Raw genomic sequence first — 22,837 nt, 5'->3', positions numbered from 1 at the left:
AGAATATTATATTGTAATTCAATACTGACCCCTATTACATGGAAACAACCAAAGTCTATAATTAAAAAAATAAAAAAATTCACATTTTCAGATTGATGGAAGTCTTGACCAATTATATGTTTGATGGGAATGTAAAGCTAATATGATATTCAAACAAAAGAATGAAGCCCATGCAGTTTCGTGGTGGAGTTTCCAATCCTGCTCGCACGTCAAATGTTTTCCTCAACTTTTCTACCTACCGCGTTGATTGTCAAGTTGTGACATGTTGAAAGGACCGCCCGTGACCCATCTCTAGATTTCAAGCTGATGGGGTCAGACTTTTCGAACGGTGGAATCGGAAAAAAGGAAAATTGAATTTGATTTGATTAATATAAAAATATTAATTTAAAATAATTTAATTTAAATAATAAAAAAGGAAACCTCGTATATAAGATGTTATAAATTTAATTTATTTTAATAATATATTCAGATTAAATTTTATTTTTAATAATATAAAAATATTTTTAATTTACCTAACTTAGTATAAGTAGAAATAGTTAAGCCCAAGACTTGAATCAATGCCTGGACTAATGGTATGAACTTGGTTCTTTCTTGCTACCCACGACAAGTATAAGCTTGTTTATGGAAGGTTGACGTGTTTCGTTTAAGCTTTAGAAAATTCAAACAACACAGTCCATAAAAAGAGTTACAGAATCAGATCTGATTGTTAATATTTTTGTTTATGTAAGGCGGCTATATGAGCTTATATATTTTATTTGGTTTCATATTCTAAAAGAGGTAAAGCTACTTTAAAAAAAAACCGATCGATTATTGATCACAGTGCAGGCGTGACCGTAGAGTCAGTCTTGCTTTTCAATTAATTTAAAAAATATTTTATTATCAAAATTAAACAATTAAATAAATTATTTAAAATAATTATATTAATAATTTTTTAAAATAATTATCTATAATAATATAAATAATAAAAAGATAAATTATTAAAATAATATTTATTTATTATTAACCAAACAAATCCTTAAAATTCATTATTTACTACTTTTTTTATTAACGTTATCCATAATTAATTATGGACAAGTATTACTAATTTTTCTTAATAACTTATTAATATAAATTAATGTATTTTAATACTAGAAGTCAATTTATATAAATTGTTATAATGTCCTTTTCAATAACAAATATAACGCTTTATAATCTTCTAAACAAGGTCATATATAAAGTAGATTTGAATCAAATTTGAGTTTAATTTGAATAAGTTTGAAACGAGCTAAATTCAAATGAACTGTAGCTTAAATTCAACTATAAAAGTTCAATATTTTTGAACTCGAATTTGAGTTCGAGTTATGAAGTGTTTAGTTTATTAAGCTTGCACACTAAAAATTTTGATACAAAACAATATCGTTTTGTTAATATATATTAAAACAATATTATCTTAATAACGAGCTAGTCAAAAGCTCGATTTGAACTCAAACTTCAATCGAACTTGAGCTTAACTCTTTTGAAACGAGATCAAACTTGAGTTCAAGTTTAATTCTATGCAAATCGAGCTTAATTCGAATTTGATTCGATTCAAATCTAACCGTAGTTATATATTATATTGAATTGAATTTGATATGACTCGCTATAAAAAATATATATATATTTTTAGTTTTAAATTAACTTTAAATTTTTTTTTTTTTTTTTAAGACTATACCAAACCAATCTACGGATCAGGCCTTATAGCCTCAAGACGGCCCATGAAAATATTGGTCGTGTCTTTTTAGAGGGGCGAGCCAGTGGTTGAAATTATTTTTTTACAATAAACTTAATACTCAACGACATCGAATATCTTACTTTCGTGAAAAATGTTTCTATCAATGTTTAATCTTTTCGAGCTTACATAACTAAATTTTATTTTAAGTTTTCAGGCTAGGATCAAAAAATATATTCTTCCAATGTATAATATGAGAAAGTAATATTAATTAATTTCTTTATTTTTAATTAGATTAGTCATTTTTGGGAACAACTTAGTTCTTGTCTTCTGATTTACAAGCATATATTTTCTGAACAAAGTGTTGTTTTTGAAGGAACCCATCTGAGTCGGACTGCCCTTTGGGACCAATCCAGCTACACCGAGCAGTAAACTCCAAGGCCAGTGTGAGACAGATCCCTTTCTCTTCTTCAGAAAATTGATAAGAAATAAATATTCTAACTGAGTTCCAATCTCTGCTGCATATACAAGGCAGTGTGCATGCATTGTTTTCTTTCTTTCTTTCTTTTTTTTTTTCTTCCTGTCAGGGACACTAATCTTTCAAGGCGAACAAATCACACCGATCAAATAAATTTTGTATCTAATGATTGACTTTGGTTAAAGTCAAGGGTTTAATCTTTGTATATTATTAATGAATCTCGAGTACAAACTTTTTCATATTCTTTACTATCCAAACTATTCCATAGGACATGCATGCATGTTTGGGTTGTAGACTATCCCAACTCCCCAAGATTGGCGCCCTTAAATATTTGCCTAATTTCACATGCCTGGTAGGCAGCCTAGTGGATGATCAAGAACTGTCCATCACAAGTGGGTCATAATGTCACCAATGGCCCCCAAGCAACAACAAATAAAGTAATTTGATTAACAAGTTGTGAAAAGATGGTCCTTCCTTCATTTCACTTTCCTACCGTCCCCAAGTCAGTAGAGAACAATAAAGAATCTTGGAGCCTTTTTCTTTTAAAAGAGATGGTAATGGGAAGACGGTTCCATGTGCAAGAAGAAAGGCACAAAACGATGACTTTGGAGGCTTGCTTCTTATGAAGAAGATAACACTCATCAAACTCTGAACACGTATGCACGAAGTTCACATCACATGGGAGCAAATAACCCTATCCCAATTGAAGACATTCAAATTTTCAAGTAATTTAATTGCAACATCAACAAGGTTCACGCTACGTGAGACAATCACAATCATTCATTTTAGAATATATATTATCCATATAAAAAAATTGTTATATATATATATATATATATATATATATATATATATATATATATTATGTATATAAATGATATACAAATTATTTATTATTATATAATTAAATAATTTTTATTTTTAATTCAAAATTACTAAAAATAAAGTGTACGTGTAAGAACAAAGTACTAACATCTTACATTTCATCTACTAAAACTCATTAAAACAAATGTGAGAGGAAAATGAAAGTTGTTGAATAGAGGATCCTAAATTTAGAATATTAGGGAGAGTTAATGATCATTTTCTAATAATTAGGATTATAATTAAATAATTAAATAATATATTATTATATAATTAAATATTATTTAATTTAAATTATATAATAATATATTATGTAAATATTTATCAGATAGTTAAAATTTGACAGACATAATTTTATATAATCACGTAACAATTGTATTAATGTGCTCTACGTTAAATGAAGTAAAATATCAATTCCAATTAAGATTTAAAAAAAAAAATCGCATCTAATCGGATGGTCGGTGGTGACGGGTGAGAAATAATTGATGCAAAAACCAAAGTCCCTGTGGGTCCCATTTTACAAAAAAGAAACGTCTTTTACCGAACCAAGCCGCGCGTGAGTACCACACTTCTCTTTGCTTTTCACTCCAGTGTCTAGCCTATCATGTCTCATCCACATGGGTTCTCTGTTGTCCATGGCATGGCTATTCGTTGTCTCTAATTTATTTCCACTCCTTCATTGATTGATAAAAATCCATTTTCTCTTCTGTCATTAATTTTAATTTATTCAAATACCTCCCGCATTTTCCTTTATAAAATCTACCTCCAGTCCACCTTCTTTGTATAAACCATCCATCTTCTCTCAAAACAAGCGAGATGGCTTTGCATAGATCGTTAATAGCTATGCCCACCTTCTTGTTCTTTTTATTTACTTTATCATCGGCCTTGGACATGTCGATCATCTCCTACGACGAAAGCCATGCCTCGAAATCTAGCTGGAGGACCGATGATGAAGTTATGGCTATATATGAGGCATGGCTTGTAAAGCACGGGAAAACATACAATGCTCTAGGTGAAAAAGAAAAGAGGTTTCAGATTTTTAAGGATAACCTGAGGTTTATTGATGAACAAAATTCGGAGAAACGGACCTACAAGCTTGGCTTGACCCGATTTGCTGACCTGACGAACGAGGAGTACCGGTCCAAGTTCCTGGGACTGGGAGCAAGAACTGGTTTTAGGAAGAAGTCGTTGAAGTCAAAGGTTAGTGATCGTTATCAGCCCCCTGTTGGTGACAAGCTGCCGGATTTCGTTGATTGGAGGAAGGAGGGCGCCGTCGTTGATGTTAAGGATCAAGGAAGCTGTGGTGAGTTAGTATTTTGATTAAGTTTTAACTGATTATTTTGAGTAAGTTTTAGTTTATGAGTTAAAAGATGGGAAAGATCAAGGGGAAAGATGATGAAGGGGTATTTTTGGAATTCAATGGCTATGCAAGGGAAGTATCTAATTAAGTTTACTTTTTTATCCTCTTAATTGTCTAGAAATTGGATCTTTATTTGATTTGCTATGACAACTTTGTCCCTATCAGCTGTCACGGAACGGTTTCCTTTGCTTTTTACGGGAAGAGTTGGATTAATGCTGCCATTATTTAAATACCCAATTGAATAACATAGAAATTGTTGATGAAATAATAGATTACGGTTATCAGATTATCAGTTGACTAGAAGGGACTATTGATTATACCTAGTGGGGATGCAGGGAGTTGCTGGGCATTTTCAACAATTGCAGCTGTGGAAGGTATAAACAAGATAGTTACAGGTGACCTTATTTCTCTATCTGAGCAGGAATTAGTGGACTGTGATTCATCATATAATGAAGGATGTAATGGGGGTCTGATGGACTATGCCTTCGAGTTCATTATTAACAATGGGGGCATTGACACCGAAGAAGATTATCCCTACACCGCTGTTGATGGGAAATGTGACAGTTTAAGGGTAAGGGATTTTTTTTTCTTGCTTTCAAGAAGGAAATACTAATATTTAGGAAACTACTTCTCAACTTTTAATATTTGGGATTTTGCAGAAAAATGCCAGGGTTGTTTCCATTGATGGTTACGAAGATGTTCCTGAAAATAACGAAGCAGCTTTGCAAACGGCTGTTGCAAATCAACCAGTGAGTGTTGCCATTGAAGCAGGTGGCAGGGAATTCCAGTTCTATGACTCAGTAAGTTTTATCTGTTTGTGATAATTATCTTTTATTCATCTTAGCACAAAGTTTAGATATAGCCTTATAGGATAATGACAGTATTACAATTTTTAAAAATATTAATAAGTCTGTCAAGATCTTTTGAAGATTATACTAAAAGTTTAACCATGTTGTCTTCTTTCGTCCTCAAACTGGCAGGGTGTATTTAGTGGAAGATGTGGTACAGCCCTTGACCATGGTGTTGCCATTGTTGGATATGGCACAGAAAATGGAGTTGATTACTGGCTTGTGAGAAATTCATGGGGCAAAAGCTGGGGAGAATCAGGCTACATTAAGATGCAGCGAAATTTGGTTGGCACGGCCAGTGGAAAATGTGGAATTGCGATGGAGGCCTCTTATCCAATCAAGAAAGGCCAAAATCCCCCAAACCCTGGACCATCTCCTCCATCTCCCATTAAACCACCAACTGTTTGTGACAGTTATTACAGCTGCCCACAGAGCAGCACCTGCTGCTGTGTCTATGAGTATGGCAACTATTGCTTTGCATGGGGATGCTGCCCACTCGAGGCTGCGACTTGCTGTGATGACCACTACAGCTGCTGCCCTCATGACTATCCTGTCTGTAATGTTCGTTCAGGGACTTGTTTGACGGTAAGACCAACTATATTCATAGTATACTTTATGTTGAGCATTGACAAACTTTGGCCGTCTTCTTACATTTTCAACCATTGTTAACTTATTTAAATCTCTCCGCAGCAGAGCAAGGACAACCCACTGGGAGTGAAGGCAATGACCCGAAGTCCTGCCATACCTAATTGGGCTCATGGAAGTGAAGGCACAAAGGACAGCGCATAAGCAGAGGATGTACTGTTAAGCCTTCGATGACAAAAGGGTGGCCGAACAGTCATATCAGTGCTTGAATTTGGCTTCTTGAATGCATACAGTTATTTCAACTTTAATTAGTATACCTGAAGAAGTGAAAGGTCTATGAAAGACTATTATCAATGCTGATTGTGTACATAACTTATCTGAATTGCATTGAAAACCATTTGCAGTAACTGTGAATTCAGTGATCATTCAGCAGTAGCTTTATGCTTATCTAAATGTTGTCCATGGATTTCTTGATATCCCGATCTCTCATTGATTAGTCTCTTCTATTAAGAAAAATATCTCATAGCACATACCGTATTTGCTTGGATTCTTATTACCATGAAATAACAATAGAAAAGTAAGGTCTTAGTACACATTCCCATCAGAAGGGAAATAAAGTGTAATTAGCTAAGTCCCCACTTATATTAAAAGCTGAGAACTATTATACTAAGTAACTCAAAGTTTAATCTTGATATGTTGTCGGATTTTAGACCTATTCTCTCACTTTTGGTGTTTCCCTTTCTTTGTTACTCAAACTATCTTTAAGGTTAAAAGTTGAAGTTGGGGCCATGCAATTTGTGTGAGGCTGGAACCAAATGTCACATGCAACAACTTGATTCTTAGTTATCTTTCTGTCGTATATCATACTCTTATGGGTTTTGGGGACCATTGATTGTGAGGAGTCCAGTGCCCCAAGGGATAGAGAGAAAAAATTGGACAATGCCATACCAACCTTTTTCATAACTATAAAATCAATCTTGATCATGAAAGTTGGCTCAATAAGCACAGCTTTATCTATAATTTCAGTACAAATTTTGTTTCTTTACCACTGCCTTGCTGTGTTTTCATGGACAATGTCACATGAATCTACTCCTATTCATCTTTATTATCTTTCAGCATTAAACAAAAGGAAGAACAAGTCACATATTTCTTAGATTAAATTATTAGATGATAGCGTAATAATGTCTTCTTAAACTACATGTCAAGAAGAAAAGCACAATGGTCTAGAAGAAATGGATTGTGGCTGGAAGTAGTCGATTCTTCTCTTCATGTCCATAAATAATGCAAATCACCATGCTTCTCTTAATTAATTTATATTTAAAGCACTTCCTCCCTCCCTCAGAGCTTCTAATCCTAATTCCACCTCCTCCTTCCCGTCTAAATGAGTATTTATGAATACCGGCTTCTGTTCTTGATCATCTAATTGACACGAGGACTCTACTTTTCTATCAGCACCATTATCAGCCTTCACTTTCTGACACATAGTGTTAATGCTGTTGCCGTTGTTGATGAGGGCTGTAGCAGGAGATTCATTGATGTTAATGGATGGAGCCACAGACGGTAACTTGGATAGCAGAGCTCCAAGGCTGTAAGACATGCTGGGCAAAAGAGGAGGTATTGGCCAAATAGAAGCTCCTGCAATTCCGTTTTGAGGGCTGTTCCACCCAAAGTTAATTGACTTAATTGGAAAATCGTGAGGAAATTCATTGAACAATCTTTTTGCTCCGGATAACTGCTGCTTTTCATCAGCTAATAGAGCAGTTTCCTGGCTTTCACTCATCTGAGTATTGGGTTTGATGATGCATGGCAAATGGATAGGCAGGTACGGCCTTTGAATGGGGAAGACTCCTGGAATGCTCTGTAGATAGCTGAATTTCCTCTGTACGTTGATAACCAGACTGAGATCTTCCAAAATCTACAGAACATAAGAACCATCATCCGATTTTATGCCCAAAAAAAAAAGAGTAAAGGCACAAAATATGCAGTGAAGAGAACAACCTTATCAAATGAACCTAGTTGAATAATGCCTTCCCTCACAGAAATAAGGGCAATTGTCTGCATATAAAAAGAAAAGTATCATATGACCTGGTGTACTCAAATTGAGTAATTCTACACAAATGTCTATTCTATAGTTCTATATTGAGGCTGCAGTAAAGCAAACCTGAATGCCGGAATTAAACTGAATTTCCCAAGCTTTTGGTTGCTGAATTGCAAGTTAAAACCATGATAAAGTCAGGATAGGTGGAAAAGATTTACATTTCATACATGCATTCAATTTCCTTCAACAGAAATATTGTATTTTGTCTCTTACAGGCTCAATAGATGCATTCAAGGAGGAGACGCAGCTAGGATCATTTTCTTTTATGTCTTCTCTGTAAACCCATTTGTGACTGTTATCTGCTGCAACTTTTCCCACTAAACTGCCACAATGCAGCACACATGTTGAGCATTTAATTTCTCCAATACTCTTCATATTTTTATTTTCCATTAGTTTTAGTGTAAACAGTTAGAAAATAAAATAATCTCACCCTTCTCCATAGTTATAAACCTCATGAGACATTTTGAAGAAGACATCCGCCCCAAACCGTCCCTTAGTGTATCCACATCCTGCACTCTCACATTCATAGAAATCACAGAACCCATCTTCCCAGACAAGAATCCTGAAACAAAATTCAACTTAAAAACTCAAACAAAGAACAAATAGGAATTGGGTTTCTTATAGTTTTTATGAATTACCAATTCCTTTTATTTCCTTTGGAACGATCAAGAGCACTTCCTCCATAATCCCACCTGCATCATAGCAATGTGATCTACAGACAATGAGTACACTTTTTTGGATTTAGCTGTTGAAAATTACTAGCATTTCATTATTCTTACTTGGGAGGTGGGTAATTACGAGGCAATATTCTCCAAAAGACAGCATACACCCACTTTGAGGATTCAGACGAATCAGAAATTGAACATAGGCTTCTCAGTGTGTGCTGCAAGAGGCAGTTAAGCATGTGAAGTCCACCTTCCATTGTCAAACAAAGAAATAGAATAAGAGAGAGAATGAGAATGAGCCTCCACTAGACAAAGAGCCCTACTTCAAATCACTATTAAAAAGAAAAAGAGCAAACAGAGCAATTGCTAATTGCCCATTCAAAGCACGCGTTAAAGGGTAGTTGAGTCGTAAAGAGGTGAAATTCCTTTCAATTATAGGAATAAGAGTTCGAATCATTTTTTACTACATTTTAAGATTAAAATTTTAATTTATCATTTAACTTTATTGCTACAATGTCTTTTATAGGTATGTAATTTGTCAATGTCATAATAAAGAGTGAACTTTATGATAGACATAAAAGAAGAGCTGTACACTTCAGAAAAATATCTGATGAATGCAGGTGAACAATACGAATGCAAAGACTCCCAGTCAGAGTGCATATTTAACCTTGAATTGTCTCTTTCAGAAATTACAGCAAAGTTCTGTAAATTTCTCCAAATATCATTGTAAGATAACTAGCATATTTGAATGTAGCATTCACTAGCATTCGACGTCACCGTATCAATTTTTCTGTAGTTGCAGTGGCTCTGGTCCTCAAAGGAACTAGCATTATATGGGTTCAATCATAGTTCACCAAACGTGGTGTTTACATTAATACTCTCTTAAATCACATCATTCTTATACAGATGTGAGACCTCATAGCTGGCTGATGCTGCCTCATTTTTTCCTTTTGTGGACAAAGTTACAATTTAAATGATCATAATATAAGTTCAGCAGTTATCAGCTTCCCATAAATGGCAACAATTCAGTGAAAAGTTTTTACCTTTACCCAGAAAGCTTAACTCGTTTAACAAAGGAAATGAAGGTGAATAAGTAAATACTTAATGACCCATTCCAAGTGTCATAATTGGTCAAAGCTCAAGTTAATATGAAGCCATATATTCCTGTGAGAGGTTTGATCTAGACTTGACTCGAGTATTGGAGAATATTCCAAAGAAAGATCTTAGCATTAATTACAGTATTCACATCTCTTATTTGACAAATGGGGGTCTGATGAATTGATCTGCTAATTGAAAATTCTGGCTAATATTGGTGAATGGAAGAAACAGAGGTCATCATGAAGCCACTCACCTTTTACAAATGCACTAGCTTGTTAGCTAGATTCCTATCCACTCTTTGATAGGAGAGGGTAGGAGCTTGTTCATCATATATGGGTTGGCCAATCTTTTCTCTTTTTTAAACTGAAACGCCTGGTTTGATTGAACAAATAAATTTTGAAACATAGTAATTATACTCACAATTACTTTATCGGATAAGTTAGGTTTCACAAGTCAGACCTTCACCTTTAATGTTCACTATATTGTGCAATTGTTGTTTAGTTTGATTTACTCCAGTTTTCCACTCTTTTATTGTAAGACCTATGAAGTGCTCATTTCCTATATTGAGTATCTCTTTATGGCACCAACAACTTGCCTCCATTTATCCTTACATTTAACTAAAATTATCAGTCTGTCGAAAGATAATCTCATTGAAAACTAGCTAAGCGACAAGATTTAAGAACTTGACTTGAGATAACTAATGATCCCATATGAACCCTACAAAATTTCCTGTCAATTCCCATTCAGAAACCAAGGGAACGATAATGAGTCATGAAATGCCTCATAGCTGCAAAACAAATAGCAGTCAAACATGATGTTGAATTGCTGTGAATTAAGAGTATTTGAATTAAGCAAAGCGAAAGGAACTCATACTGGTCCAGTATAAAAAAAAAAAAGATGTGAAGGGCACACCCCACAGTGTGGGGTGGAAAATGATTGACAGCTACAATTACTAGGAAAAACAAGCACTCATTCTAAAGGACATGCATTGGCATGGCCCTGCCCCCTGCCTCCCCTTATCGCTTTGGATAGATGATTTTAACAACAAATCCCTATTGGTGCAACTTCATACCTATATCCCATCTCATCTCATTCTTTCATCCACACTTTGTATTTATAATCCTACTTATTTATTGAATAATTGATTACATTAAATAGGTGAAACCACAATCATTATATTAAGTAAATCAAAACAAGAATTTGATTTTATTAAGTGTCCGTGGGTCTCAAAATCATGTTCTCACACTTAGAGATTTTATTTCTTTGTCATCCAAGTTACCTTTCAGGAGGGCAAATGTCCTGCCCCATTATTGTTAATACCTATTGCAGTATAAGCATTTCTCTGCAAATGTGTGTTTCATAACAGACTGAAACAATTAATACGCATTGTGTTTCACAACATGGGAAATTACTCACCAGGATGTAGGACGCAGATCATGAAGATTTACTGAGGTCAAACTAGTTGGATCTCCATATGCTTTCCACTGTGAAGACCCATCACCACTAGCCAGCTCCTGAATTCTGGCATGGATAAAAGCAGAATTAGAGATAAAAAATGAAAGGATGTCAAATAGCTAGTCGCAGTAAGCTATGAATTTATCCCCCAGCTAGTCAAAGTTACCGTAGAAGAGAAACAACTAAGTTTGTTGCTCGACCAACAAACAAGCTGGACAGAACAGGCAATTCCAGATTTCAAGCTCAATGCCAACTATCATGGTTTTTAACTATCAATATATCCTACAAGACTGCAATTTTGTTTAAGATAAATGATATTTACTTTTCATAGAATGGTTGTCTTTGTCGAGGTTGTTCAGATTCAAAATATTCAAAAAGTAGCTCCGGAACATTGGAGCATGTCATGTCAGCTGACTGAACAGATAAGTCCTCTTTGGAAGAAACTGCAGACAGCACTGATTTACACAACTCTTTCTCAGGTGGAAAAGCACTCATGTCAGAAGTGTGAGGCTGAGGAACTAGCATTGAATATGTTGGTAGATGACCAATGTAAGAGGAGCTTTGTGATGTTCCACCGATCTCATCCGCCTTCAAATTCCCAGAAGTAGGAAGACCGTTGCCATCATTCATGGGATGACTTTTACCACTCCCGAACAACTGAACTGCTGACAAAAAGGGAACAAAATAGGCACGAAATGAGAACTGATAAACTCCCAATCTATTTTACTCTGCAAAATCATCTGCCTTTATTTCTAAACTATAGCTTCCATGCTTTTCATACCACTGCCACATGCATTCCAATGAGATATTAGGTATCTCATGTCTGCACAAAGATGCCCCAACAACCTGGTCCTGTAAGCACCTATTACAGCTTATTACATTTGAATAATGACAAATGACTGAAGAGGAAAAGTGGAGAAGTCTTTCAAACTCAGTAATTGGAGAACCAGTGGCCATCTGAACAGCTTCAGATGCCAATTGCATCCAACAGACATGATTCACTGCCAGCAGAATCTTGACCAAATCAGTTTCAACTGCAGAAAAGTTTTGATCTTTAGGTTCAATTGTCAAGCGATTGACTGCAACATGCTTGCTATTTTTTCCCTCGAATGTGTAGGCACTAGTATTCTTCAATTTTGGAGCATAGTTTTCATCCTCCTGAGAAGTACTTTCTGAAATCTTGTGAAAGATCAGAGGCAGTTGAAACAATGTTGATCATGCCTCCACTGGCTGCTAAGCCAGCAAAACACCAACATGCTCAGAATCTTCCAAAGCCCCAATTGTAAAGATGGCAAGCTTTCCATAGGTGGATGCAATAGACCAATTCGTGAATCAATTTTGCATCGAACCAGCCTAGATCGGATCCACCCCTAATCAGGGTAATTCAATCTCAGTCGCATTTGAAACAAGTCAAAATTTAATAATCATTTACATCCAAAAAAGTTAATTTAAAATCAATCAGTTAATGTTCAAACTCAATTTGAAAATAATTTAATTTTATATTTTGTTGAAATTAATTTAAACATGAATGGTTAAATCGGTTCAAACTCTACTCATTTATAAAAAACAGTAGAATCTTTTGCTTAAATTTGACACATTTTATTCTAACTAAATTCGAGTTCTAACCGATGTGATTAAATCCAATCTTACATATATATTTTAATCATATGTATCTTCCATATTATTTTATTCACAAATAATAAACTATGTACATCAACAATGAGTATTAATTTTTATATTAACGATGATATGTTATTATATAATTATATAATTTTAAATTAAAAATAACAAGAGTACTATATGATGTGTTATCATGTGATTAAATATTAATTATCGTTAATTCAGAATCACTCAATCACATATTAATATTATGTGTTTATAGTTTCCGGGAGGTAATTTCCTTAAAATTCATATTCTTATAGATTTCATAGACTTGCATACAAGTATAACAATTTTTTTTTTTTGATAAGGAGGATCCCTGCTTGAAATTTCACCAGAAAAGATTTGCTCTTTAGAGGCAGCTATAACAATTCTTTTCATCTGTTAAAATTACATCATCAAAATAGAAATGAACTTATCTAAAATATAGGCAAGAATATGCTTTAATACTACCAATTTATTCAAATTCATGATGCTCCAACAAGCACAGCCATAGACATTCATGAAATTACATCAAAAGTTGAACTTTAAGACAACCCTAAGAACTTGTCAATCCTGGAAATAGTTTTCCTTGACAAGAACTTCATGCAAATAGGTGGCGTCGAGCCTGCTACAGCAAGAAGTGAACTTGGCAAAGTCCCTATCCCATCCCCACTCATCAAACCAGAAGCCACTGCTGGACCAAAATTATCCACTTTCACCTTTTCTGTCTTCGACCATACAAATAAAATCAAGCTTCCAATACACATGCCAGTGCCAAAGTATGGTCCCAAGTAAAACGGTATAGCCATAGCCATTGGAACAGGAATGTACAATGCAATCTCACCCGTGGAATCCCTTACCAGGTTGATCACTACGGCTGCTCCAAAGGAAACACAACAAAGCAAAAGGCAATCTTTCAGCAGCGCTGAGAACCCTTCGACGCCCAATTTAGCCATGTTCCGATAGACGATAGCAAAGGGAGCAGGATATTCAGTTCCTAGAAGGCCAAGGTCATCAAATGCATTGTAGAAAGCCAAAAGACACAAGGGCAAATCATGCATCCCATCACCTAGGATCATGGCGATGGCAATAAATACCTGAATTCAGGAAACAAAACAATCAGTAAAAAATAGGAAAAGCCTTCATGAAGAAGCATATATTATGCCATCGGTAAAAACTGTTGCCTTATTTGAACAGACCCTGTAAGCTTGGATGTCATGGAGGCTACCTTGGCCAAGACCTGCAGGATACCGGCCACCTTCCCTATTTTTTATGAGAGGCCACATTAAACCCCAAGAAAGAATTCCTCCAACTTATAAGGTAGGGGCAGATCATCCCAATTCCAACAAATGTTGCTGAGAAGTTGAAGTAAAACCTGCACATTTTGAAGCTCATTGGGCCTTAACAAAGACTTACCATGTAGGATTCGATGCTGATAAGTAAAATTAGCATATATGTAACATTTTTAGACAAATCTCATATCGATAAAAACTAAATGAGATATTGGGTATATATAGCCATTTCAAATCACTTATAGATACTAAGACAAGACTAGTCAAATTATCTATGAGCTCTAAAACTCATAAGACATATTTTGGGTTGCAAATCCAAAAAATATGACTACGAGTTTAAAATGTACAAAATCTTGAAAATGAATCAGACTATTGAGATCAAAATATTATAGATGGTTTCAGACTTACTTCGCGTGTCTTCTTAAGCAATTGTGAGGCAAAATCCCACGTTGGCAAAGCATAGAGGAGATAAACATCCAACATTTAGATGCAAAGCCCTTGAGGGGGTGAATGCAACACTCCTAGATAAATCCCACATTGAAATAGTACAAGGGAGAGATATTAAGTATGTAAAGATATCCCACATTAGGGGGGTGAATGTAACACCCTTAAGCAAATCCTACATATAAACATCTCATATTAGGTTGCAAAGTACAAAAACAAAACCATAATAGATTATATATCCAAAGCGGACAAAACTATCAAACTAGAATGTTACATTAAGTCTTTGCAAAAATGTGAAGGCAGTGTATGTACTGGTTCTCATATGCTTGGAGCCCAAATGTAGGGAAGCTAGCAAATCCACAACCATCTCCTGCTGTGAAGAACCATTGGAAGAAGCTCCACAAGAAGCTGAAGGAGAAGAATTTGCCAAGTGTTCTCTTTTGTTTCCTGTCCAAGAACATCTCAGGCTAAATTGTCTTAGTCTTTATACGATCACATCATATCTAAGTGAATTTCAATGAGGATAGCACTATACTTTGCTAGCTTGGCTCCTTCAGCAGTAGGAAGCTATTGATCAAATAAGCAGTTGCTGTACCACTTGGATATGTCAACATAAAGTCTATGATCATTATCTGAAACCAAACATTCAATAAAACCAATCAAGAATTGATAGTCAAGATCAAGTTAAAAAATGGATTTATTCAATCTTCTTTCTGGTCCCATTCAAATGTCTATGAAGAGTGTACCTTTCGGAGAGGTGCCACAGAGAAGGGGCCAACAAAGCTGGCAATGAAGAGGAAGCCAATAATCCATCCCAGAGAAGGGTTTTTTAAAACCATGGCCGCTGTCTTCAGATTTCACTGCAACTTGCTCACTCATTCCAAAGAGGTAACTTCTGAAATCTCCTGTTCATTCACAGAAGACAAAGGGATCAGAACTTTCAATACCATTAGTAGAAAAGGGCTCAGAAAGAAAAAGAAAATGCACAATTTATGCTATTTATCCTAGATTACCCAAAACCAGACTACGTTGAGTTGGGTCAATAATATTCAATATTTTCTCACCAACTGCAATCACACTCAAATGATATGTTTATTTATACCATGATTATCATTCCTAAATCAAACCTGTTATTACTAGACCAAATCCTAATAAGTTTCCTATTTAATAGAGAAATCAACATAACGTCTTATGAACAATGTGATCGCCAATTTCGATATAATTTGCAATGTAAAATTGCAGCTCAGTTACATACCGTTTTATATTTTTATGAATAAGAATGGAATCAGGTAACAAAACCATAACAATTTTCAGGTGTTGATAAACATTTTCCTAGCTCAGAGCTTTGCCTAAATGCAATTGAGATGAGTTTGAGTGAATACTCAACTGGACTCAACTTGATCATTGACCTGGGAACTTAATAGGTTTAAAATGATATACGATTGTTAGTTCATAGATTTTCCTTCATTCTTGGGAGCATTATTACCCCCACTATATTGCTACTAAGATAAAAAGCAACAAGGTGATGACCTTTTGACTACAAAAGTATGATATAAGAAACCTATCTACAAAGTGCTTACTCACAATTGAAGAACTCATGAAGGAAAATTTGTAATGCCAATGTACTCAAAGTAAAGATGGATTCGTTTCAAGCTAAACTCAAATCGAATCCATAATATCCAGCTCAAGTTCAAACTCAAATTGGTATCATTGAAGGGCCACCAGTAGAGTGAAGTGTGGGGAAGTGAACAATATCGCTAAGGGTGCGTTTGGTTAAAGGATTTTAAGATTACCTTGGTAATCTATCTTTTATTCCTTTGTTTGGTTTGTCAGTAATAAAAGATCATAGTAATATTCTATTACCAATGCTAACGTGGTAGGTAATATAGGTGGTAATCTGATTACCACATTCACCTTAGGTATTTAAAGATTACTGGGGTAATCTTTAGTTTATTATAGAAAAATTATTATTTATTAATTTTTTGAGATAAAAATAAATTTATTTTTAATTAATATAACAAATAATATAAAAAATATTTAAAAATTATTATATTCAAGGGCATTTGAGTAAAATAATTTACTAGTAATCTTTTATTACCTTTAACCAAACACAATAATTATTTATATCTATCAAATTTTATCAAACATAGTAATCATTTATATCCAGTAATCTTCTAAGTAATCTATCTTCAAGGTAATCTTTATATTTTAGTAATCAAACATTACCCAAACCAAACGCCCCCTAAAGGATAAATAATATCATTGGATTGACAAATGAATCAATTTTGAACTGAACCAGCCTGGATCCGATCCACCGTAGCTCCACTATAAAATTTGGTGGAGTGGCTCCCATAGTTGCCTTCTTAGACTATTTTTAAGTCCCCATTCAAATTGGTAGTCCAGCTAATCTATAAGCTTTGAACCCATAAATTGACTTGGAGAAACTGGCATAATTTGGAGTTAACTTACACACAATTAAGTCTTTTGCAACCAAATCTTCCAGTAAAATCAAACTAGCCTTAAATTATTTAAACAAACGTGTAAAAATTGAAACTTTAAGTAAAGTAGAAAGAAAGAGGCTGAAAATTAACATTGCCACTGTCGGCTATGCCTGAAGAGGCCACAACACAGGTTTGAATGACTGTTCTCTTGCCCGGTAAAGGGTTGCTTTAAAATGCTGAATTTTACAAGAAATTTAATCCCAGTTTTGACGAAGAAGAACCCCACAAGGCCAGCAGAGACATTAAGAAAAAGAACAAAACCAGTAGTGAGATTCAACTTCATTGCTATGAAGCTGAAAAGTATACCCAACACGAAGCTCACAACAAAGGCTCTCATTGTCAACTGTCTCCTCCATTAAGGAACCGGCTTGTTCTCAAAAACCTTCTCCACTGAAGACCCCTCTTCTTTCTCCTTCTTGGTATGTTCATAATCATCTTCTGAGTTGACAATGTCCTCAACTCTTCTTGTTCGTCCCTCGTCTTATGTTGTTGATTAATATGCATTTTTGTAATGGTTTTCCAGATGAGAAAAAGAAATAAATATGCATATTGGAGATGGGAATCAATGAAGATGTAAAAATACGAATCTTTGAAGATTCAAGATGACGATTTTATAGGGAATAGAGAAGTTAGTTGGACACTTGGACTCGGAGTCAGTAGGAAAGCAAGATGGAGATTATTGTCACCTTTTATCACGTCAGGGGTCTTCGGCTAAGTTCGAACAGAAATTTTCACAAGTTCACTCCCTTAATCAATTTTATAAAAGTACTTTAATTTATGTATAAAGATATTTTAAAGAACAATTAATTTGATAAATAGACAGGACAATGGCTATGTTCACTTAAATCCGATGCAAATGCAATTTGTCATACTTAGGGATCATCCCATGTCATGCTCGACAAGCAGAGCAAAGTAAGCCCATGTACAAAGCCCATTATGTCTACTAAAATAGATGGATACAAATATAAATATAAATAATAACATATCATCATATAATTATATAATTTTAAATTATATTAACAATAATAATAAAACTATACACACATACTTTCATAAAGTTATTAAGTTTTATTCTCAATTCAAAATCATCCAATTATATGTATAATTTTTTATTGATTTTAAATAAATGTTTTTAGAATCAATAATAATATTATATGCACCCAATTTTTATTAACTAATTGGATATTTAAATAATATACAATTGATTTAATATTAAAAATAAAATAACATACAATATCATATTATCAAACATGAATAATATTAAATGCAACAAAATGATTGAATATACAACCACTATATCAGTTATGTCAGAGTTTTGTTTTTTATAGCATGATTAATATCTCACTATTCCATCTCAAGTTAATAAATTCAAATTTTTCACATGAGAGATAATGTTACTTAAGCCGTGGTAATTGTTGTTTCAAGATATATGGCAGATCGAAGGAACATTGCTAGAAAGCTAGCGGACAGTGCATTCTTTTCCCTTGGCAGAAGACAACCCTCTTTTTATGTTCTTGTTGAGGCTCAATTTTCTTCCTCCCTTCTACAAATATTTCCTGCATCAGAAAAGAATTTCAGGTTCAATACTCAAACAATAGGTTAAAGCAACTCAATTTCTGGGTTGAGATCTCAACAAACCTCGAAGAGATCTCTGTGCATACAGCATAAGTACAGGACCAAGAGCATATTGTTTAAATCCCCTTGCCATCATTGCAATCAAAACCCGTGGGAAGATATTGATTCGAAAAACAGTTAAATCTTCGGCCCACCAATCAACAATGGCCTTTGGATGAGATGCCATGGTTGAAATTGCTCCCTCAGTACCACTCTCAACTCTACCAGATACAGAAAACTGGTTTTCTTTACAAGCTATGTATGCTACTGCATCTATGCGACGACCACCAATTTTACTTTCTCTGCAATTGGAAGTAGGCTCTCTGACATATGTAAAACAGTAACTGCTCCTGCAAGGCTCTTGAGTGCTACTTCATTCAAGTAAGCGTCAACTCTTCCAACCAAATTTCCAACTGCATCGTCCTTGGTCATCTCAAGACACTGTGTCACACATCTAAACAGGGCAATGTTTTCTGTGTTGATCCCAAAATGAATTCCATAGCAGAATTTTGCTCCGAGTTCAAATGCCTCTGCCTTTGCCTCTGCCCCACCCGGAGCATCAGATACTTCAATAACAGCAAGATCGACTTCACTGGATTCAGATACCAGCTTCCTTATGTATCCACATTTTGAGACCAATGGAAACTACCATTAGCGTAGGAGATAAAATAGCAAACGTATCACTTATTGACTTGATTCTCTGACTTCTTATTTAGTATGTAGTGGAGCAAAAATATATTTGAAACTGAAGAGCAAGAGTTGAGAGGAATCACACCTTATATGTAATGAAAAGGAAGTTCCTCCAACATGAAAAGTTACATCACTAGGAATCTCCTGGAAGAAAATCCTGAAACAGAATAAGGAAAAATTAGGACTTGAATAAATCACATAAACATGAGTTTAAACTTGAAGTGAATGAGGAAAAACAAAGGATTGGAAGCGAACCATTCACTGTCTCTCTTCATGGCAGTGGACAGGAGCTCCTTCTTCTTAGTGGCCATGCTTAGACTGGTGGGCGCATCTATGTTTTTGTTTCACTCTGATTTCTTGTTGTGGTTTACTAATGATTCTTCACATACATACATATATGTATATATGTATGTGTATATGTATATGTATGCATATGTGTGTGTGTGTGTGTGTGTGTGTGTATATATATATGTATATGTATATATATATATGTATATGTATATATATATATGTATATATATATATATATACATATATATATGCAGATATGTATATGTATGCATGTGTATGTGTATGTCTGTGTATGTATATGTATGCATGTATGTATGTAGTATGTGTATGTATATGTATATATGTAGGGTATATATGTATATGCGCATGTAGGTTTTGTAGGTATGTATGTGTATGTGTATGTGTATAAGTAGGTATGTAAATGTATGTATATATGCATGTATGTACATGTATGTCTATATGTATATATATGCATATGTTTGTGTATGTGTATGTAGGCAAGTATATGTATGTTTGTGTATGTGTATGTATGTATGTATGTGTATGTCTGTGTATGTATATGTATATATGTAGGTATGCATGTATGTGTATGTAGGGTCTGTAGGTATGTATGTGTATGTGTATGTATATATGTATATGCATATGTATGTGTATGTATGCGTATGAATATTTATGTGTATGTGTATGTGTATGTGTATGTGTATAAGTAGGTAGCCCATTAATACCATCGTGAAGGTGCTGTTGGTCATAGTAAAGCACTAGAACTACCGTTTGAAAGGGGAGCCGGTCATTTGTGTGGCATGAGCACAGGCCACTCGAGAGCTTCTTACAGTCCATCAAGCTGCAAACTTTCTCCCTCTCCAGGTCACTTTGAGTAGGATGAGCCTGTGAATATTAAAGCAAAAGATTGATCAAATTGAACATAATGCACCTTGAGGTAGATGCCTATGGCTCTCTATATATCCCATCCTCTGTTACCCTTGATTGCTCTGGAATAAGTTCAGCAAGACTAATGAATTTCGCGACAGATAAGTTACAATCGAGGCTATCTCAACAAGGCAATTCTCCATTAGCTTCCCAACCCATTCCATATCACTTAATGTGGGAAAAACACAATCTGCTGAACTGTCCACATCAAACATTGTATCCCCGGTAAAAGAATACACAGGAATCAATAGATCATCCAATTGCAAGGCCATTCTCTTCACCAAATCAAGCCGGCAAGCAACTGTTGTTTCGAGATATACTGCAGATCTAAGCAGCATTGGTAGAATGCTAGCGGACAATGCCTTCTTTTCCCTTGGCAGAAGACTCACTATTGTTTCTAAGACAACCCTCTTTTCATGTTCTTGTTGAGGCTCAATTTTCTTCCTCCCTTCTACAAATATTTCCTGCATCAGAAAAGAATTTCAGGTTCAATACTCAAACAATAGCATATACTCAAACAATATACTCAAACAAGCAACTCAATTTTTCGGTTCAGATCTCAACAAACCTCGAAGAGATCTCTGTGCATACAGCATAAGTACAAGACCAAGAGCAATATGCTATCAAAACCCGTGGGAAGATATCGATTTGAAAAACAGTTAAATCTTGAGCCCACCAATCAATGGCCTTTGGATGAGATGCCATGGTTGAAATTGCTCCCTCAGTACCACTCTCAACTCTACCAGATACAGAAAACTGGTTTTCTTTAGAAGCTATGTGTGCTACTGCATCTATATGACGACCACCAATTTTACTTTCTCTGCAATTGGAAGTAGGCTCTCTGACATATGCAAAACGGTAATTGCTACTGCAAGGCTCTTGAGTGCTACTTCATTCAAGTAAGCGTCAGCTCTTCCAACCAAATTTTCAACTGCATAGTCCTCAGTCATCTCAAGAGACTCTGCTGCACATCGAAGCAGGGCAATGTTTTCTGTGTTGATTCAAAATTAATTCCACGGCAGAATTTTGCTGTAAGTTCAAATGCCTCTGCCCCTGTCCCGCCCAGAGCATCAGAGACTTCAATAACAGAAGATCAGCTTCACCAGATTCGGATACCAGCTTCCTTATGTATCCACATTTTGAGACTAATGGAAACTGCCATTACCGTAGGAGATAAAATAGTAAACATATCACTTATTGACTCGAAAATGAAAAGCAAGAGTTGAGAGGAATCACACCTTATGTAATGAAAAGGAAGTTCCTCCAACATGAAAAGTTACATCACTAGGAATCCCCTGGAAGAACATCCTGAAACAGAGTAAGGAAAAATAAAGACTTGAATAAATCATATAAACATGAGTTTAAACTTGAAGTGAATGAGGAAAAACAAAGGATTGGTCACTGGTTCTCTTAAGGGCAGTGGACAGGAGCTCCTTCTTCTTAGTGGCCATGTTCAGAGTGGTAGGCGCATCTATGTTTTTGTTTCTCTCTGATTTCTTGCTGTGGTTTACTAATGATTCTTCACAAGTATACATACATACACACATACACATGCATATGTATGTGTATATGATATGTATGCATATGTATATGCAAGGATATGCATGTGTATGTATATATGTGTAGCATATGTATGTGTACGAATATGTATATGTATGTGTATGTATGCATGTGTATGTGCATGTATGTGTACATTATATGTTTATGTATCTGTATATATGTATATGTATGTGTATGTATGCGTATGTGCATGTAGGTATGTATACATATGTATAAATGGAGGTATGTATATGCATGCATGTATAGATATGTGTATGTATATGTAGGTATGCAGGTACGTATCTGTATGTGTACATATATGTAGAAATGTAGGCATATATACGTGTATGTGTATTAGGGATGACGACGGGGAGAGGCGGGGACGGGATCTCAATCCCCGTCTCCGCTATGGTGATGAAAATGATTCCCCATCCCCTCCTCGTCCCTTTGGAGAAAAATCCCAACCCCCCATACCCGCAAAAAAAATCTTTTTTTTAAATTTTATAAACACAATATAAAATATATTAAATAACAAAATTAAATAAAATTAAAATTAACCCACTATTTCAAATATCACAAATATAATATATTAACCATTTTAATATGCACAACAAAAACCTAAATAAATTTAAAAAACATAAATAATTTAAAACTATAAAAATATATTAGTATTTTAAATAAATATATTAATATAAAGGGACGAGGATGAGGGCGGGAAGGGGACACATGTATCCCCATCCCCTGTCAGTCTCCGATTGCAGTG

At 34.8% G+C, this 22,837-nt stretch overlaps 4 protein-coding genes and 2 pseudogenes across 6 annotated transcripts; 1 reads left to right on the top strand and 5 right to left on the bottom strand.

The window, feature by feature from the left end:
* The first annotated feature begins 3,671 nt into the window (after nucleotides 1–3,671).
* On the top strand, nucleotides 3,672–6,226 carry LOC123203168 (probable cysteine protease RD21B). 2 transcript variants are annotated; one of them, XM_044619383.1, is made up of 5 exons: nucleotides 3,672–4,329; nucleotides 4,722–4,957; nucleotides 5,046–5,186; nucleotides 5,367–5,819; nucleotides 5,925–6,226. In XM_044619383.1, exons 1-5 carry the CDS (start codon nucleotides 3,843–3,845, stop codon nucleotides 6,021–6,023), a joined length of 1,416 nt encoding a protein of 471 aa, XP_044475318.1. In that variant the 5' UTR covers nucleotides 3,672–3,842; the 3' UTR covers nucleotides 6,024–6,226. The 2 variants fall into 2 exon arrangements, with proteins under 2 accessions (XP_044475318.1, XP_044475319.1); XM_044619384.1 differs by having other exon boundaries at nucleotides 3,677–4,329; nucleotides 5,928–6,226.
* A 525-nt stretch (nucleotides 6,227–6,751) lies between these two features.
* Nucleotides 6,752–8,947, bottom strand: LOC123203169. 2 transcript variants are annotated; one of them, XM_044619385.1, is made up of 7 exons: nucleotides 8,697–8,947; nucleotides 8,556–8,609; nucleotides 8,348–8,479; nucleotides 8,131–8,239; nucleotides 7,981–8,022; nucleotides 7,818–7,874; nucleotides 6,752–7,734 (listed from the first exon to the last, which is right to left on the bottom strand). In XM_044619385.1, exons 1-7 carry the CDS (start codon nucleotides 8,837–8,839, stop codon nucleotides 7,126–7,128), a joined length of 1,146 nt encoding a protein of 381 aa, XP_044475320.1. In that variant the 5' UTR covers nucleotides 8,840–8,947; the 3' UTR covers nucleotides 6,752–7,125. The 2 variants fall into 2 exon arrangements, with proteins under 2 accessions (XP_044475320.1, XP_044475321.1); XM_044619386.1 differs by having other exon boundaries at nucleotides 8,131–8,234; nucleotides 8,697–8,894.
* Nucleotides 8,948–11,088: 2,141 nt separating this feature from the next.
* Nucleotides 11,089–11,838, bottom strand: LOC123203170. The gene is made up of 2 exons (XM_044619387.1): nucleotides 11,458–11,838; nucleotides 11,089–11,201 (listed from the first exon to the last, which is right to left on the bottom strand). The coding sequence occupies exons 1-2, from the start codon at nucleotides 11,763–11,765 to the stop codon at nucleotides 11,093–11,095; spliced, it is 417 nt and encodes a 138-aa protein (XP_044475322.1). The 5' UTR covers nucleotides 11,766–11,838; the 3' UTR covers nucleotides 11,089–11,092.
* A 1,319-nt stretch (nucleotides 11,839–13,157) lies between these two features.
* On the bottom strand, nucleotides 13,158–18,814 carry LOC123202918 (annotated as a pseudogene).
* LOC123203373 (BTB/POZ domain-containing protein SR1IP1-like) lies at nucleotides 18,255–19,758 on the bottom strand. The gene is made up of 4 exons (XM_044619723.1): nucleotides 19,573–19,758; nucleotides 19,403–19,474; nucleotides 18,652–19,240; nucleotides 18,255–18,569 (listed from the first exon to the last, which is right to left on the bottom strand). Exons 1-3 carry the CDS (start codon nucleotides 19,626–19,628, stop codon nucleotides 18,901–18,903), a joined length of 468 nt encoding a protein of 155 aa, XP_044475658.1. The 5' UTR covers nucleotides 19,629–19,758; the 3' UTR covers nucleotides 18,255–18,569; nucleotides 18,652–18,900.
* LOC123203372 lies at nucleotides 18,255–22,095 on the bottom strand (annotated as a pseudogene).
* Nucleotides 22,096–22,837: the final 742 nt, after the last annotated feature.

Source organism: Mangifera indica, chromosome 19 (assembly GCF_011075055.1).
Source record: "Mangifera indica cultivar Alphonso chromosome 19, CATAS_Mindica_2.1, whole genome shotgun sequence".
Classification (NCBI taxonomy): Eukaryota; Viridiplantae; Streptophyta; class Magnoliopsida; order Sapindales; family Anacardiaceae; genus Mangifera; species Mangifera indica.
This window is presented reverse-complemented; position numbering and strand designations above follow the sequence as displayed.